Below are 14,263 nucleotides of genomic sequence, written 5' to 3'. Positions count from 1 at the left end.
GTGCCAATGCATAGCATCTCTAGTGATCTTGGAATACAGCTGTTAGAGTATAACATAATCTCTCTTCCTAAGGAAACAAGTAGATAAATCTATTAGGATATTTTTTCCTGAGTCCATTAGGTTTAAATGCATTTGGCAAGCTGAGGTCTGAATTTGATCTTATGCATGATTAATTTTGTTTGTAGACTTGAGTAGGAAGAATGCTATGGATTGGTTTGGCTTTGATTTGGTGGTTTTTTTTTTTTTTTTTTTCTTTTTCCCTCTGTCCAAAACCGAATCACAAAGCCATTATACACAGTCTACAGCCAGTTTGTGGCTGACTTAGATGCCTCCAAGCAGTGCCAAAAGGGAATTTGGCTTCAGTGGCTCCCACACTAGGGCACAGGGCTGCTGGTGTGACCTTGGACTGACTGCTCAGAAGTTGGGTAAAGCTCATGAAACATTTACAGCCATTTACTGTCACTAAATTCACAACCAACTTGTTGACTTGTGGCAGAGTGATCACACAAGAGCTCTGCTTTATAGGAGTCTTTATTGGGATTTTCCTCTGACTTGCTAACAGCTCTATTACCAGCAAATCTGTACCTTAAATCTTTGTTATGAATCACTTACTGAAGTGTGATTTGCTTTTCTAGTCAGTAAAGTTCATAAGCTCTTACTCCTTTCAGCAGAATGTTGAGAGACTTTCATTGATCCTGGGCTCTGGAAGAGCATTAATTCCCAGGAATGAGCCTGGTCACTCCCAGGGTTGGTCCCACACAGACAGACCTTCCTGTTCTGCCTGAAAGTGCCACCAATCTGATGCCAAGCGTCACCTGAGATGTTTACTCTTGTGTTGGTCTGTCCCATTCCAGGATTCCCAGATGGTAATAGAAGCCTTTAAATCAGGGTTTGAGCCCCCGGGAGATGTCGACTTTGAGGATTTCACGCAGCCCATGAAGAGGACAGTGTCTGAATCCAGCCTTTCCAACTCCAGAGGGGATGGGAAGTCAGAGCCCAAGTTCGGTAGCAAATCCAAGGGCAAGTTATGGCCATTCATCAAGAAAAATAAGGTACTGATTTGCAAACTTGAGCTTGGTGCTAGTATATGTTTTGTCTATAACCTGTGTCTTGTCTAGTAATCTTGGCAAGTTTAGTTTTTTTAAAGAGAATTTTAGATTCAGAAAGTTAATGACTGATGTCTTAATATGGTGTTTTGTTGTAGTCTTTGTTTACTTAAGTTTCTTTATAACTTTAATTATTTTTTTCTTGTATAATTTCATTAATTATGTTGCAGTTTTTAAATTAATTTAACTTAAGTTGTCACGTCTCTGCCATGGTCCATTTCTGTTCCTAACTCGGAGAAGGAGTTGTAAACCACTTACCTAGTGCCATGTGTGCCAACTAACATTGTTACCTGTGGGAAGCTTCAGTGTGGCGTTACTGTTTTGACACTCCTCCAACTCTCCTTGGCTTTCCATTTGCGTTGTCTTTGCAGTCTGTGCACTGGGGTCAGCAGGTGGGTGGCTGGGAGCAGGGAATTGCTGGGATTCACTCTGAAGCACAACTAATGGAGCAGAACTAACTGAGCAGTTGACTGTTTAAAAGACCATATTAACTTATGTACCCATTAAACCTTTTTCATCCCACTGTCATACTTTACACCATAATGCATGGCAGCATTTATCTGGGGTTACCAGGACGTGTCAGGGGGACTGGACTCAAATCAGGTTTCAGTAACACTGATGGAAGCCCAGAATAGCTTTGTTTTTTTGACCTCACTCTTGCTCTGACCCTTTACCAAACCACTTAAATTTGAATTTTGAAAATCTCCATGTTCTCAAGGGGTCATTCCTGTAGTGCTGGTGTGGGAGAGGATTCGCTGTCTGGTGCTTACATCAGTGTAGCCAGAATAAAAACACAAGCAGGACTAACTCCTGAGCAAATTCATAGAGTGATCTGTACAAGTGAAGTGTGATGCACGTTGCTGAGGTATGATTTGGAAGCAGGAAGGAATGTGGTTTGTTGTTTTCCAGATAATAGAAACGCTACTGGGCACTAAGGTACCTTCCTTATCTGATCCATTTAAATTCAGGTATTTGAAAGCTCTATCCATATGCATTATTGCAGCTGTCCACAGAGCAGAACAGGGCAATTTATGGGGATAGTGCTGCATGGAAGAGTCTGCATGAGCTTCCTTCAAAATACCTTTGTGTTACTCTTCTGTTGCATCACTAATACTTTCATTTATCACAACTCTTCATTTAACACAACTCTTAACTACTGCTTTCTCCCCTCTTTTAAACCATGGCCTTTAATATTTAATTATTTAATTGGTTTTTTCTCTGGATTTCAAATATTGGTTTTGATGCTTATTTTCGTTTTGTGTTTTATCTTTTTATTTTGGTTTTTATTCTGTCACTTCTCCATCTCTTATACGTAGCTTATGTCCCTTTTAACATCCCCCCATCAGCCCCCTCCTCCTCCCCCTGCCTCTGCCTCACCCTCTGCTGTTCCCAACGGCCCCCAGTCTCCCAAGCAGCAAAAGGAACCCCTCTCCCATCGCTTCAACGAGTTCATGACCTCCAAACCCAAAATCCACTGCTTCAGGAGCCTAAAGCGCGGGGTAAGTTCTCCTCTGGATACCTCTCTCTCTCTCTTACTCTCTCTCTTTTCTTTCTTGCGCTTTTATTGCACGTTCTGTTATGTAAAAACTTTTGTTTTGTGAATGGTTCCATTGTGTTTTATCATAACATGCAGACAAATCAAGGGTTCCCAACATATGAAGCCATTTGTAGTCAAAACCCCCACAATGAAACCACAAAAAGTAGAGTTCCTGATGGAAATGACCCATCTGGGTGTCTTGGGGGGGAGGAGGGGCTGGATAAAATAAGGAAGAAGGAGCTGAACATTGAGTAATGCTCATGTAAGAAGTCAAAGTCTTTAGTTTTTCTCTCTGCAGGGTGGGTTCAGCTCAATGTCTGTGTCAGAAGGAGATGAGCAAATTAGGAGGGATTCTAGGAGATAATAGTGTGATTGCAGTTGGTAAAAGCTCAGTCTGGAATGATGTGACATTGTCACTGGAGCAGTGGGAACTTTGTTCCAGTCACTCAGCTCGTGGTTCAGGTGCTGCAGTGTTAGTTTGTGTAGGAACTCTTGAGTCTTGACAAAGAAACTGGTGAGAGGAGGAAGGTGAACTGATTCTGGGTAGTAACAAAGCCTTTCCATGGTCCATGTGTGCTTTAAGCCAGAGCTGCCAGCTCAGGGGAGACTGGGACACAATTCCCAGCATCACAATGCACAGTTTAAAATCATATTCTGTGTGCAGAAGCTTTTTTGGTGCAGTATGCAAGCTCCAAATGACAGAGGAGAGCTTCCGAGGGAGCAGGATTTGGGATTCCCCTGCCAGCAGCTGCAGTGCAGTGTCAGTGCTGGTTTAAGCATTGTGTGGTGGAAAGATGCTGAAAGCCTCCATGGCTGATTTGGGGATTCACCTGGGTTTAGGTCACACTGGACCAACACTTTGTGACACATCACCACTGTTCCAAGCTCAGTATCCCTGTTTCCTTTGCTGTTGATAAAGAAGGAAATGTGGCCTGAGGTTTTCCAGGTCAGCTGCTGTTCCTGTTGCTGACAGCAGCTGTGGTTATATTCATGAACCAATGCTGAAGTGTTTGTGTGGAATTAAATCCTCTCATTGGTGGTCTTCATAAGCAGTAAATAAAAAGGTCCCTGAGATAAAATTTGCCATTTTTCAAACAAAAATAAGACTTTATCTTGCCAGAAACTCACACATGGCATGGGTCTACTGAAAATTTGCTGGCACAGCGTGGCTTTGCCTCATAGGTGAAACCCTTAGAATTATTTTCTCCAGTATAAATTACAGGAAGAAGACAAAAGTGTTCAGTATTTTAAATGTTTTTTTTAGAGCAGACACTAACAGTGAGGAAGTGACTACTTAAACCAGCCCAAATTCTGCTCCAGGCACTCATTTAGGTCTGACGACTGGAGCTGTATAAAAGCAGAGATGATTTCCATGGGGAACTTCAGTGGTTGGTTACAAAGAACTGAGAGCAGTGCTGTAAACAATGCACTGTCTCATCTGGTTACAGACAGAACAGTTAAAAATAAAGATGTTTTAAACAGTTTCAGTTCTTTGCTAGGAAATTGCCATTTAATGGGATACTTAGAACGCAAAAAATCCCATTTCTTCCCGTCCTTGTTTCACTGGGGAAGTGGGAAGTTTCTAAGCTGTCCAAAGGCAGGTTCTGTACGTGTCCCTCCTTACCTCAGCTGCAATTTGGCTCAGAGCATCTTTTCTCAGTGGTTTTTCCAGGGGGAACAGAGTTTCAGTTCTGCTTGTGCAGCAGCAGAGCTGAGGATGTGCTGAGTGGTGGCACCACTCCAGGGGTGGCAGCTGGAGCCCTCCTTGTCCTGGGCAGTGCTGGGTCACTTTGGGGTGAAGGCACTGTGGAGGTCAGGGGGTGTGTGGCAGTCTAATGCTCCACAGTGGCATTCAGAGAACAGAATGTTGAAATGAGCATTTCCTACTTGACTTAAAAATACTGGTTTGTAGTTCCATGGGCACTTCACCAGTTTGTATTTCAAATGTACAAATCCCTACTGACTGATTGCTTGGCCATATAAGCAATTATAACTAATTGCTTTTCACAGTTCCTGAAGGAAGGCCATTATTTTATGTATTAAATAGCTAAGAAATCCAAGCACTCCTTAAGAATTCTGCGTGCCATATTGTTTTAAGTCCTTTGTGTGAAAGGCAAAGTAATGAGAACAATGTCCTATAGTCTTCTCTGGAATCCCTCAAATTTCTGCTGACACATTCGTTGAGAATGTGCAAGGAAGGGCTATTGCTAAATCTTCATTTAAACCTTTCACTGTGTTCTTTTGCTATTTCATTTCCTTCCCCTGTCAGCTACCAGGATGTTTGTATGTAAATACTTTTCCTGCCTGACTCATCCTGAGGATTTGGAGTCCAGTGTTCAGATCATCATCTCTTATCCCAGAGGGATGAACTCAGGCCCCTTGGATCATTTAGAGATATGGAGGAGGAGGAGAGGCTGAAAACCTCTGGCAACTTGCTCTGTCTCATTTGGAGACTTGTCAAATTCACATTTTAGAGCTCCTTGGTGATTTGTATTTTACAAATGGTCAGACTAAGAGATCATCAAAGTGCCATATGACTTTCAAAAATAACATCATTCTAACCAGGCAAAAAGAAAATTAAGAACCACCCACAAATCCTTTAAATTTATTAGGTGAAAAAGAAGAACATTTGATCTGTACATCAGGGAAGCAACTTTTTGGAAGGTCGTGCAGGGACCAGCAGGGCAGCACAGTGTAACAGGAGTGGGGCTCTGGATCATTTCATTTGCTCTGAATTGTCTCTGCACTGCTGGGTTTGTTCCTTGGCAGAATTCCACTCCAGATACCTTCAGTGAAGGTGTCCACAAGGTTCTTTAAGTCTTATTTTAGAGTATTCAGCCCAATTGCTAAGCAGGTGCTCCCTGGATTTCTTGATAAAACTGAGCTATCAAATCCTACAAAGCCAGAGAAAAAAAATTACTTCAGAGAAAATGGGGTCACACTCCTTTTTTGCATTGTCTTAAGGAATAAGGAAAAGTAACTGTTTGACATGAGCAAGTCCTGAGACCGTAGCAGGATAAATTCCAGCAGCAGGAATTGCACATTGTAATTGATCCTTGAAACACAACACGGGAATGGATTCCCATACAACTCCTCCATGAAATCTGGGAGATCAGAATGTGTCTGGAGAGGGAGAGTGTTTTAGCAATTTCTTTTAAAATTTTGGTTTATATCTTATGTTGTATTTGGCAAAATTGCTGATGACTGTTAAAACAAATTATATAATTGGCTATGATATGTTCTGTGCCCAGTCTGGTTTTAATTTTGCTTCCAAACCAAAAATCCAATGAATCTTGTTTTCATGGAAGGAAACAGATGCCTGAACAATTCACAACAGATGCAAGGTTAATGTGGAGGAACCAATACCAGCATCAGTGGTCACTGCCAATATGAAATCCTAGTCTGTTAAAAAAAAAATTAAATATTTAGGTGCTGACTCTTGTCAGTGTCTATGGTTTTCTAATCACATTTTTTGTATTTCCCTCAAAGCTTTTTTCTTCTAACCCCAGCAGCAGAAATGTCCATTATAGAGAATACCATGAAACTGTTAGAGCACTTATTATGGATCAGAGCTAGGAGAAGGGGAAAAAACTGTCATACAATTTTGTGTTTTTTTCAAATAGCTGCTTTAAAAGACACTATAAAATTAGTATAGCACTTCAAATCAACTTCATCTCTTTAGGGAAGTTAAAGCCAGAAGAGCACAAAGAAAGAGGAACCAGTTACATAACTATAATTTCATTTATGCTTGCTCTGCTTTTTCTAATTCCATTTTGAGGACAAAGGAAACTCAGTATTCTGCTGGTTGATACTAATTTTGTGTTCTTTAGTTTTATTGCTGTAGCAGCAGTAACATCAGCACCTTTTTTTAAAAGAGCAATCCTCCAAACTAACAACATCCAGGGGTAGAACTTACACCTTTGAATGACTCCGTGTGCTCTGTGCTTGGCTTTCCTCCCTCTCCCCAGAGCCCGGGAAGTGGCTGAGCAGGGAGGATGGTCTGGGAGCTGGGGCAGACATTGCTGCCAGTATCCGAGTTCAATAAAGCACACAAAGGAAATTTTGTGGTTTCCTTTCTAGTGGAAGTTGTTGACTTCATTACAATGTGATTTTATTTCCATTGCACCCGTTGCTGTGTCCCTCCCTCCCTGTCTCCTCTGACACTCCGCACTCCTGTCCCTCGACACCCAGCTCTGAATCTGCCCCACTGATCAGTACTTTGTTGTTCTGTGAGCATGCAGAGGCAGCAAGCAAAGCACCCCTTCTCCAACCTGCTCTGTTCCCTGCCCTGGGAATACTTGTTGGTCCAAAGTTTCTCTCTCTGTGCCAAGACTGGGACTTTTTGGTGGGTGGGATCATTAAATCCACGGTTTGTTCTAGCACCAAGAGAGATATCTTCTGACCTTGGTATTTAAACAAGCATTTAAAAATACCATGTTTTCTGATCTCTCTGAGCATGCTGAACTCTTAATATCCACCTGGCTCCTGGGAGGCTCCCACTCTGCACTTTGAGGGTAGTTAAACACCAAGCTGTCTTTCGCTGTAGAAGCAGTGAACACAGAGGTGCCGCGCTCGTCCCCGGTGTAACCAATGTGTGTTTTCTCTTGCTGACTCACCAGCAGACACAGTCTTTGTATATTCACAAAGAACTCATGAAGAGGACTTTAGGGACACCCACGTGTGCCGTTGAGGCTAGGGAATATGTTGTAAGTCTGAGTATGGTGTGATCAGCCCATACTGTTGCTACACAGTCGCTAACCCCACTTACAACGCCGGCCCGAGTGTGCTGTGGCAATGTGCTTTGTCAGAGAGCCAAGGAAAATTTGGTGGGAGGCAAGTGGCAGCTTACAGTGTGATGTGCAGGAAAGATAATGTCTGCTAGTCCTGGAAATGCTGAAATTGGCACAATTAAAGTAGCTGGACCTGTGAAATTCAAAGTGTTGCAAACAGGTTCTGCACATTTATTTTAAATTATTTGATGAATGCAGTCTTGAGCATCACGAGCCCTGATGGACAGGAATTCTGTGCCTTGGTTGTGAAGCATTCCCTAGAGCCTTTGGAAGCTTCTGTGAGCTGTCTATAATGATGATAGTTCATGGAATCAAGATATGTGACCTCTAAATCTGCTACTTGGACAAAGCAGAGTATGGGGAGATTGTTACAGGGCCACTAAAAAAAAAAAAAAAAAAAAAAAAAAAAAGAAAAGAAAATTACCTCTTGGTTGTATGTCTGGAAGTCCAGTGATTTATTTCAACCCTGTTTTCTGTAAGTGAGGTTAGTGGCCGTGACTGTCCAATAACACATGGACCTGCTGGCTTTCATGCTCTCTCATGTGTTATTGAAGCTTGTGGCTCTTAGACTCTTCATTATTTTCCCTGCAAGACTAAGCTAGGCTTGGTTTAAATTGACAGCTTGAAACACATTTGCTCATTTCAAGGAATTGTAACTTATTTGATCATTCAGGGGGAAAACACCTTTGTTCTCCCAGGAGCTGTGAGCAAGTTTCTAGCTGTGAAACCCAATAGAATGGGCAAAAGTAGTTATGTAGTGTTTAATGCAGATTTATTTTCAATCTGCTTATATTTGTTTATAGAAACTGAATCACTGTCATGTAAAATTACCAATAAATTTCAGAAATGGAAAACTGTGAACATGACTTATTTCAGCATTTCATTGTTTCCAGCCTATGAACTGCTTTATTTATACCGGTTATAACAATCCCTGATGTACTATTTGGAAATGCTATTAATAAGTTCTCTATTTTTGTCATACTTAACAGCAAAAGAATTGGGCATACAGTGTCTGTAATCCCTTTCAAATTTGCTGAATTTGCAGCAAAAGAATAGCCTTGATGCAGATGATTCTCCGCAGTATTTAGTGCCTTTAGAGTGAGTAGTGTTTAGCCACTAGCGCATGTAGCATACATTTGTGCCTTTTTAGAGTGCTTCATAGGTAAATATTTATTCTGCACCATGAGTCTTGTCTGTATCTATGTACAAGAATCTCAATTTGTGCTGATCATGTCTATGCTAAAGTTCACAGGAGTGCTAAAGCAATGATGCAAACACAAGCTGCCTACGCTGAATTTCTTCAGACCATTCTTTCTCCTTCTATGATTACTCTCTCCAATGGATTGGTTTTGTTTGCTTTATTTTTTTAATGGCCTCTTTAGCTCAGAGGGTGAATTTCTTCATGGCACTGTGATTATTATCATGTGTTTATTCCCTAATGGACTGGACTGCAGAGGGAAGTGTCACTGCTGCCTTGTCACTGAAGGATCAGTTCACATGCAGCATTTCACTGTTATTTCAAGACCATTTATTTTCCTTGAATGGCTGGCATGTGTTGCTGTAAAAATCCTGGTAACTAATGGGAATTGTTATTTTGGGGAGGAAAAAAAAAAGTGCATTTCTTAAATCAGCTGCCCATAAGAGGTGTGGGGCCTTTATTTTAAATCCCACCCTAATGAACTGTGTTTTTGCTAGAAATGGAGCATCTGTTTGAAAACACCATTGCCAGGAGCTGTTGGTAGTGCCAGAGAACTTGAATGGAAAGAAGTTCCCAAGTCTGGCACAAATCCTTGCCTGGAGAGAGGCATTTTCCAGCTTTTACCTTCCAGCTGTTGTTAACACGGAGCGTGTGCTTTTATGCACCTCAAGCTTGTTGGGTAGTTGGAGCATTTCACAACTGTCCCTGAAAGCTGGCAGGGCAGCTCAGTGCCCCTTGCTGGAGGAGGAGGAGGAGGCTGGGTGGAGTTTGGATTCTCCTTTTCTATCTGGCTTTAGATCCTGAGCAGCAGCTCACTTGTGCTTGGCACAGAACTGAGCACTGGCAGTCCCCCTATCTCTTGGAAATCCTTCTGAACTGCAGCTGTTCTGTCATTTTGCAATGCTGGAAGAGGCTTTGGGAATTTTGGTGGTGGTGTGCCCAGGCACAGTAGTTCACCTGGGAGTTTCTGGGGCACCTGCCCAGAGCTGTGTGTGCAGGTGAGGCTCCATGTGCTGCTCCATGGGCACACACTGCTTTCAGCCTTGCTTTCCCAGAGCAACTAAAAGATAATATTTGGGCTCTGTCCCAGGAAATGTGGTAACTTCTGAAGAATTAGATCATGTATATCATTTAAGGAGGCTGAATAATGTCTTACCATGCTGTCATAGAACCAATTTGGTGTCAAGAGAATAGATGGGTTTTTTTCCTCCTCCTTGGGCCTGACCTTGTCCGACTGTGGCCAAAGTACGTTTGAGTCTGAGTATTTGTTTCTGAATTGTTCAAGAATGTGAAATGGCTTTCTGTGCCTGCCTGGGCAGCACTCTGCAGTCCACAGGGACAGTCCAGGGGTGTTGTCCTTTGGCTGTAGCCAAGAGCCAGGCATTCCCTGGAGGTCCATGGTGCTGGGTGCTGCTGGAGCTGCTCTCTCCTCTCCACCGAGGTTTGGCTCAGGGCTGACCCCCCCAGAGCCCTTCCATGAGGTGGCTGATGCATTTCAGCACATTTTTGATCTAAAGTGACACCCATGCATTTGCAAGCTGTGAGTTTTTCCCACCTCAGTGCTGTGATGAGAGCTCCCAGTGTTGTTGCTGTAGCTGCTGTCAGTCAGTCCAGGTCCGATCTCACCTGTGCCCAGGTCCACCATTCCCATTCCTGTTTCTGGCCAGGTCATGGCAGCTGCCCAAGCCCATCTTGTGAACTTTTGCACAGATCTGTTAGTGTGACCCATTTTGCCTTCCAACAGCAAGGGGATTGTGTCATTTTATTGTAACATCAGCCTCAAAAAGTTCCTCTTCTACTGATGCATTGTTGTTTTTTCTCTCTCTCCCCCCACCCTGTATCTCTCCAATTTTACATGAAGCTTTCTCTCAAGCTGGTAAGCACATTTACAGCATGCCTGTCCTGTGTTTTAATCACAATTTCCTGTGTGTGTTTTAATGTGCACTGTGCCACATGTGACATGACACTGAAATTAACTGTTAAATTTGTTTCTTCTTTGTGTTTGCTTTTTTTGACATTTATCAGATAAATCTGAATACACAGGTCTGGAGTCTAATAGAGGTGATCAGAATTCAGTCTTCTAATAAGCTGCTAAAAAATTAACTCTAATATATAGTTTAGTTTTCACTTTTATAATCTAGGGCTATGAAAATGTAGAAAAACAATATCAAGCAATTCTGCTATTGTATGAGTATACATTAAAACATTAAAAGAAGGGGGAAAAAATAAAATAAAGGTATCTGTGCTTGCTGGACTTTTTCCAGAGAGCCATGCATGTCTTTCTGTGTAAAGTAGCTGCAAAGTTTGCTTTCTATGTCCAGTATTATTGGAAATCTGCATCATTATCACCTACATTTTACAGCCCTATGTAGTCCTTCAGAATAACCAATAATGACATTAATTAAAGTTCTATAAACCTTAACCAACAAGGTTAACTCAGTCTGATTTGACTTTGCAAATTGAGAGATATGAGTCTGTGTGAATCTTAAATTCCATCTTGGATGCAGCTGGGAAGGTTACTTGAACTATGGTAAGATAAAGATGTTACTGATCTGGAATGGGAAGGGGTGAACAGACCTGGGAAAGCAAATTACGAGCTGAACTCCATGCACAAGGTACTGCTTTGCTTGAGACACTCCACACCTTGCTATGTCCCACAGCTTGGCCACGTTCCTCTGGCCCTGGAGAGCCCCTCAGCAGGAGAATGTGCCTGGTGTGCTGCCCCACCTTGTGCAAACACACGAGGGCCACAGCAGTGATGGCATTTGGGGACCTCAGAGGATCCACAGGGGCACCTCAGCTGTGTCAGCTTCCAAGTTCTCTTATTGCTCACCAGTTTGTGCCTTTGGGTGCTCTTTCCCTTCCCTGTGAGGGTGGGCAGGCCCTGGCACAGAGTGCCCAGAGAAGCTGTGGCTGCCTCTGGATCCCTGCAAGTGTCCAAGGCCAGGTTGGACAGGGCTGGGAGCAACCTGGGATAGTGGGAGGTGTCCCTGCCATGGCAGGGGGTTGGAACAAGATAATCTTTAAGATCCCTTCCAACACACACTGTTCTGGGATTCTACATTTATCTTGTGCTTGGACACATCATTGTGGGCCTCTTCTGCTCATGGCAGCTCATCCAGCTCATCATGGGCCACCAGAGCTGGGCCTGGAGCATCTCTGGCAGTTTTGGGTCCTGCTGCTGCTCTGGCAGCACAGTGACTTTCTTGGGCTCCTTTAGCAAGGTTGCTTCTCACTGAAGACCTGTGGTAAGTCTGAGGAAGTACCTGGAAGTACCTGGAATACGTGCAAACCTTCTTTTGGCTGTTGCCAAGCCTCTGTCCTGGGACTCCACTGCATTTATACCAGATTTCTACCCATTTTCTTGCTCACAGTGCTAGTGTGCTGTGTAGCTGAGTTAAGCCTTTGTATGTAGGAATAAATTCTCCAAAAATGTCTGGCATGGCCTTTCCCTGGGACTTGCAGAAAATGGAAAGGTGGGCAGGGAGGGCTGAGACCCGTTTTCACCTCAGATGGAGAAAAGCAGCTTTTTGTAATCTCCTCTTGGATCCTCACTATGCAAGAGCCAAAACTGAGGCTGAAAAAGCTGATGCTCTCCTCACATGTAGCTTCAGTCCAGAAACTGGTCCTAACAAGGCTCTGTTTTCACACCCCTTCATCTTGGGACAATTTGAATCCTAACTCAATCTCTTTCTGCAAGGAGGCCTTGTGAGCAGCACATCAGAGATAGCACAGCTTTCCCCTCACCTCACTGCTGCAGCATTTCTAAAAACGTAGGCAATGTCCACGACTTGAGAGGCAGCCCAGGTGTGTTTGTGCTTGAGAGCATGGAATGTGCCCAGCATGTGCAAAAACCGCTCTTTCACTCTCCTTTTTGGAGCAGGGGCTCCAGCTTCTCATAGGAAATTCCGGAGCACAGCCTAAAGCTGGAGTGAGGTCACCTACCAGCCTTGGGTGTGCAGCTCCATGCAACTCCTGCCTTGGTCTGAAGCATTGTGAGCCAAGCTGCTGGATTTAGTCCAGCTTAGAACTCTTGAATCAAGTTGAAGAATCAAAAATGAGATACCAAAACGATGCTTTTCCAAATTTCACTCTATCTGTTGCATTCTACTAGTGTACAGCTTTCACTTCTGCTTAGAAGTGACGAGGATATGTCAGAATATGTTATCTAGACTTTCCTGTAAGTGCTTGTTTGTTTACAAAGCTGCCTCCAGATGCTTTGCCTTAAAAAGATGTGTGTGGTTTTAGTGTAGATTATCCATAAAATAGATTGAATCACTCTCATGTCTGTTGTGATGTGGGAGTTGCTGTCAAGCAAAATCTAAATGTTAAAGAATAAATGAAAATAGATTTCTCCTCTACCAGGCACATCAAGTAATGTAACCCTGGTAGAACTCTGTGGGTGAAGTTTCAGAATCAGCATAACTTTCTTAGTAATTTCTCTTAAATTTGCTTTCTCATTGTCTCACAAATGGGGTTTTAAGTGTATTATTGCAGAGGTGATCAAAGCTTCACTAGAAGCACATGCCATCTTTGGCTGACAGTCAGTACAACAGCAGTTTCCCCAGGCCTGCTCTGTGACTTTGGGATGGTCACTCCAGAGGAGGTGACCTGTGTGTGGCTGTCCTCCAGCCCTCTGCCACCCCCAGAGTTTGGTTTTGAACAGCTGCAGGAGAAAGTCACAGAGTCCCAGCACATTCAGTACAGAGCCAAGGTCCAATGAGCAGCTTTGTGGCAGTGTCTCCTCTAAATCCTTCACCTCAGAGAGAAATTTGGTGTTTTAGTAGGACAGATGGCCCAGCCCTGCTCAAGGCTCTCAGTAAACTGATGGACCACTGAATTTGGTCACTCAGCTTTGTGTTTTTACCCTATGTCCCATATTCCCCTTTAGAAATGGGACAGGGAATGAGCAGAAGCCACCACGAGCAAAAGCTGCCCAAATTCAAGCTCATGCACAAGAACCTCACTCCCTTATGGTGCAACTAATCACTATTAATATGTGTTCAGTGTAGCCCACCCAATCTGCCTCCATTGCCTTCTGGCAAGACAAAAATAGGTGTAACTGTGAAGAAAAGAGTGTGGATGTATTTTATGTGTCATCTATCTGCTATATCAAATTGAGGCAATCAAGAGGAGACATAGCAGAAGGCAGAAAAGGGGTTTTCAAGCAGAATCACACAAAGGTAACCACTGTGGTCTTAACTTTTTTTTTCCCCTTTGGTTATGATTCCAAACTGACTGATTCCATGGCTTTGATATAACTTCTGGTTTTTATGTGAGTACAAGTGAGAGAGGAAAAGCTGAGAGACTTTGGCGTGGAATGTGGACCCTGGAAAGTAAGCAGCATGTTTTTTTAAAATTGCAGAGTCCAGTGGGGACTGCTTCTGTTAGCTTGGTGTGTTCAGGAGAGCCCTGACAAAAATGAACTGTGTTGGACCAGCAGTCAGTCAGCAGTGCACAGGAGAAGTGCAACTGTGACATGGGAATAAAAGCCAGGAACTGCTTTTATTGGAATGCTGTTTGTAGCTGAGTGAAAGAAGGCAGGATCAGCTTTCCATGAGAAGGGAACTCTGGTAAAAAAAAAAATTTATACAACTGTAAATAAAAATAATTTCTCATCTTAGCTGTTAAA

At 43.0% G+C, this 14,263-nt stretch overlaps 1 protein-coding gene across 21 annotated transcripts in view; it reads left to right on the top strand.

The window, feature by feature from the left end:
- The window catches only part of FNBP1 (formin binding protein 1), a 92,901-nt gene that overhangs the window by 66,748 nt on the left and 11,890 nt on the right, over positions 1 to 14,263 (top strand). For 4 of the 21 annotated variants that reach the window (XM_041475085.1, XM_041475084.1, XM_041475080.1 and 1 more), the window contains exons 9-12: positions 855 to 1,052; positions 2,423 to 2,605; positions 7,263 to 7,349; positions 10,493 to 10,507. In XM_041475085.1, coding sequence (XP_041331019.1) covers positions 855 to 1,052; positions 2,423 to 2,605; positions 7,263 to 7,349; positions 10,493 to 10,507 — 483 coding nt within the window. Of the gene's footprint in view, positions 1 to 854; positions 1,053 to 2,015; positions 2,043 to 2,422; positions 2,606 to 7,262; positions 7,350 to 10,492; positions 10,508 to 14,263 lie in introns of all 21 variants that reach the window. The other 17 variants (XM_041475097.1, XM_041475099.1, XM_041475088.1 and 14 more) reach the window with 12 other exon arrangements.

The sequence above is a fragment of the Pyrgilauda ruficollis genome, unplaced genomic scaffold, assembly GCF_017590135.1.
Source record: "Pyrgilauda ruficollis isolate IOZ18807 unplaced genomic scaffold, ASM1759013v1 scaffold34, whole genome shotgun sequence".
Classification (NCBI taxonomy): Eukaryota; Metazoa; Chordata; class Aves; order Passeriformes; family Passeridae; genus Pyrgilauda; species Pyrgilauda ruficollis.
This window is presented reverse-complemented; position numbering and strand designations above follow the sequence as displayed.